This window comes from Syngnathus leptorhynchus, chromosome 21 (assembly GCF_054491065.1).
Source record: "Syngnathus leptorhynchus isolate UIUO chromosome 21, UIUO_Slep, whole genome shotgun sequence".
NCBI lineage: Eukaryota > Metazoa > Chordata > Actinopteri > Syngnathiformes > Syngnathidae > Syngnathus > Syngnathus leptorhynchus.
Window position 1 is genome coordinate 1,520,712 of NC_141215.1, and position 3,032 is coordinate 1,523,743.

General features: G+C 42.5%; 1 protein-coding gene across 1 annotated transcript; it reads right to left on the reverse strand.

The window, feature by feature from the left end:
• Positions 1–838: 838 nt before the first annotated feature.
• Positions 839–3,032, reverse strand: LOC147040031 (podocan-like protein 1). Its single transcript, XM_085902804.1, has 3 exons — positions 2,951–3,032; positions 2,299–2,872; positions 839–1,937 (listed from the first exon to the last, which is right to left on the reverse strand). Exons 1-3 carry the CDS (start codon positions 3,030–3,032, stop codon positions 839–841), a joined length of 1,755 nt encoding a protein of 584 aa, XP_085758930.1.

Below are 3,032 nucleotides of genomic sequence, written 5' to 3' on the forward strand. Positions count from 1 at the left end.
GTCAACTTCCTCACGAATATGTTTGCCTAAGGGACAGTTTTGTGCAAACATTAGGGCAACTGTCACAATACGATATTCTGTCTGTATGCTACTGCCATCTAGTGGCTGCTTAATAATACAAGTCATTTCCCTTTGGTTTTGTTGACTGAAGCTACTGTGCTTTATTTATATTTGGAACATCTGAAAATATACATCTTGACCATGACATACTAGCATATATTTACATTCTTAAAAAAACATTAAATGGGGAAGTCTTTTTGGTTTTTAGAAGCAACAATGTGTCCTACTCATAGAAACATGGAGGTAGATTGAATACAAAGCACACATTCTCATAAATATAGCTTCTTTTTTTTCTTTCTGAAATGTATGTAAACATTTGCAGGACTTTATCAAAAACTATATACAGGCGAAAATATACTAATAATAGAGGTGTAATACATTATTCTCTTGTTGAAAAGTTTACTTCAAAAGTTGATTACAAAAAGTGAAACTTTCCACCCAATTGGCCTCGCAGGAAACAAAATAGATAATTGCACAATAAATTGTAAAATGCATTTTTTTCTGAATAAAAGTGTCCTAAATGTTGATCTGATTCCATATTTTATGAATATTAATCTAGATTACCTTGAAAAGGGCAAAAATAGTATTTGTTGCCTCTTTCTAAAATCAAACCTTGGCGTGAAATGTAGTCATTTAAATCCTTTAGGGATGTCTGTCTGTCTTAGCTGTTTAAGATGGATACATAGATATGTCTTAGCTATCCGGGGGGGGGGGGGACATCATAAATCAATATAACTATACTGGTCTATGTTTTGCCTTTTTTTCCTGAGCCTTTGTGTCAATAGAAATGCACCACCTGGAATCCCCTCAAGCATCTGAAAGCCTTAGAGTCTAGCTTTCCCATGTCCATCAAGTTGTTCTCTAACTGTACTTGGACCAGTTCGCTGAGACCGGAGCTCGCATGACCCCAACAAAATGCATCCCGGGGCACTGAATGGATCTTGTTGTGAGTTAGCGCCACCAAGTGGAGGCCACGCGGTAGTTGTCTGGGTACCTGCCGCAAGGCGTTGTAGCAAAGGTCCAACTGGTGCAAGACGGGCAAACTCAAGAATGCACCCGGGACTACTTTAGAGATCTTATTCCGGGCTAGGCCGAGATGTTCTAGGTTTTTCAAGGAGTTGAAAGCAACTCTTCTAATCGCGGAGATGACGTTGCCCTCAAGGTTTAAAGTTTTGATCGACGAGGGAAGGTGCCGGGGTACTTTTTTGAGTCGGTTGCCCTCCAGGTTGAGGCTCTCCAGGTGGGTGGCTTTGACGAGAGCATCTTTGGGTAGGCCCTTGTTGCTCAGTCGGTTGGCACTCAGGTCCAGAATCACCACCTGGGATTTCCCGTTAAATGCTTTGCCGCTGAAATGTTCAATGAGATTCCCTCTGAGGTACAGCTCCTTGACGGACAGAGGCAACCCATGGGGAATGGTCGTCAGTTGGTTGTGGTCCAAGTTCAAAGTCCTCAAGTGGTGCAGGGGAGAAAACACGGCATCGGGAAGAGATCCCGATTCGTTCCCCAGACTATTGTTGCTGAGGCTTAACACCAAAAGGCCAGGACAACGAGTCCAACATGACTCCGACATCACCCTCACACGGTTGTTGTCCAGGCGAAGCTCCTCGAGGGAAGCGGGAAGGTCTGTCGGTATGCTCGCCAACAGGTTCTGATCCAGGTATAGACGCTTCAACGCCGGGATGCCCTCAAACGCCCCTTCCACTGAGCCATCTGTAAGGTGATTTTTACTCAGGACCAGGAACTCCATGGAGGTGTATCCTCGGAGGAGATCCAGTTGGATGCTGTTGATATGGTTGTTCATCAGGAGGATGTAACGGGAGCTGTAGGGGATGCCGTACGGGATCTTGTCCACCAATTTGTCTGAACACTGAACCACCCTGGAAAACAGGCAGATTATTTTTTTTTTTATTGGGTTGTAATACAATTTTCATTGGGCATTTCTATGAACTCTGCCAGGCAACAAATGACCAAGCAGACTCTCCAAAACGTTTTATGTTTGAATGGAATATTAACAACGGATTTTTCAACCAATGACTCTTTACAGAGAGGCAAACATCTTCTGAGACAACTAGTCCAATCCACTTTAAATGAATTGATCGAAGAAGGAGAAGACCGAGATGCAGAGGCATCAAATCCAGATCCAGAAAGTCGAAAACTTGCCACAGTTTGGCTTTAGCTTCGTGACCTTTGACACATCTGCCTGGATGAATGAGAATATTCACGGGAATCATGTCTTACCCTCCATAGCAGGCACAATCAGGAGGACAGTAGTTATCCATGAAGTAAGGAAAATGCTCCATCTTTTTAGTCTTTGTTTCTTTGCTTTGCTTTCTAACATTCTTTTTCCTTCCATTTCCCTTTTTGCGATTTTGAATAGTCTTATTTTTATGGCTTTTGATCTTGTCTAGTTCGACTGAAGGTTTGGTCACTTTATTTTGGTCATACTCTCCTCTTTCAATGATGGCGTTTGTTGTTCTTGTGTCTAGACTGTTCCTCATAGGTTGGACTTCAACATCTGGACTAATCTGTTCAGAATAATGTCTTGGAGTTTGTAGCACTTCTGTGAGGACGTCTTCCATCAGTGAGATGGGCTTGTGATCTTTAGGAGTCACTGTTGAGAAGAGAATGAGGGCTTCAGGATTGGATTGAGGAGTCGGAATATCACTATTTGATTCGTTTTGAACCGCCTCGTGAGGAATGATCCCTGCCACAAGCATGCCCTCCTGCTCTTCTTTCAGGGCATCTCGCATGGCATCTTTGCTCTCCTCTTTTGTCTTTGTTAACTGTTCCATGTTAATGTTCAAAGCTTGTCCTAAAATCACAAAATTAAAACATTTAGGAGCATTTCTATAGCAAGGATGGCTTATTATACTTTTTTTTTGGTACTTACTTGGTTGTGGGATGGACAAATGTGAAGGCACTATGAAGAGTAGCAGCACGAGTGTGAGAATTTCCATTTCATTGGCTGGCAT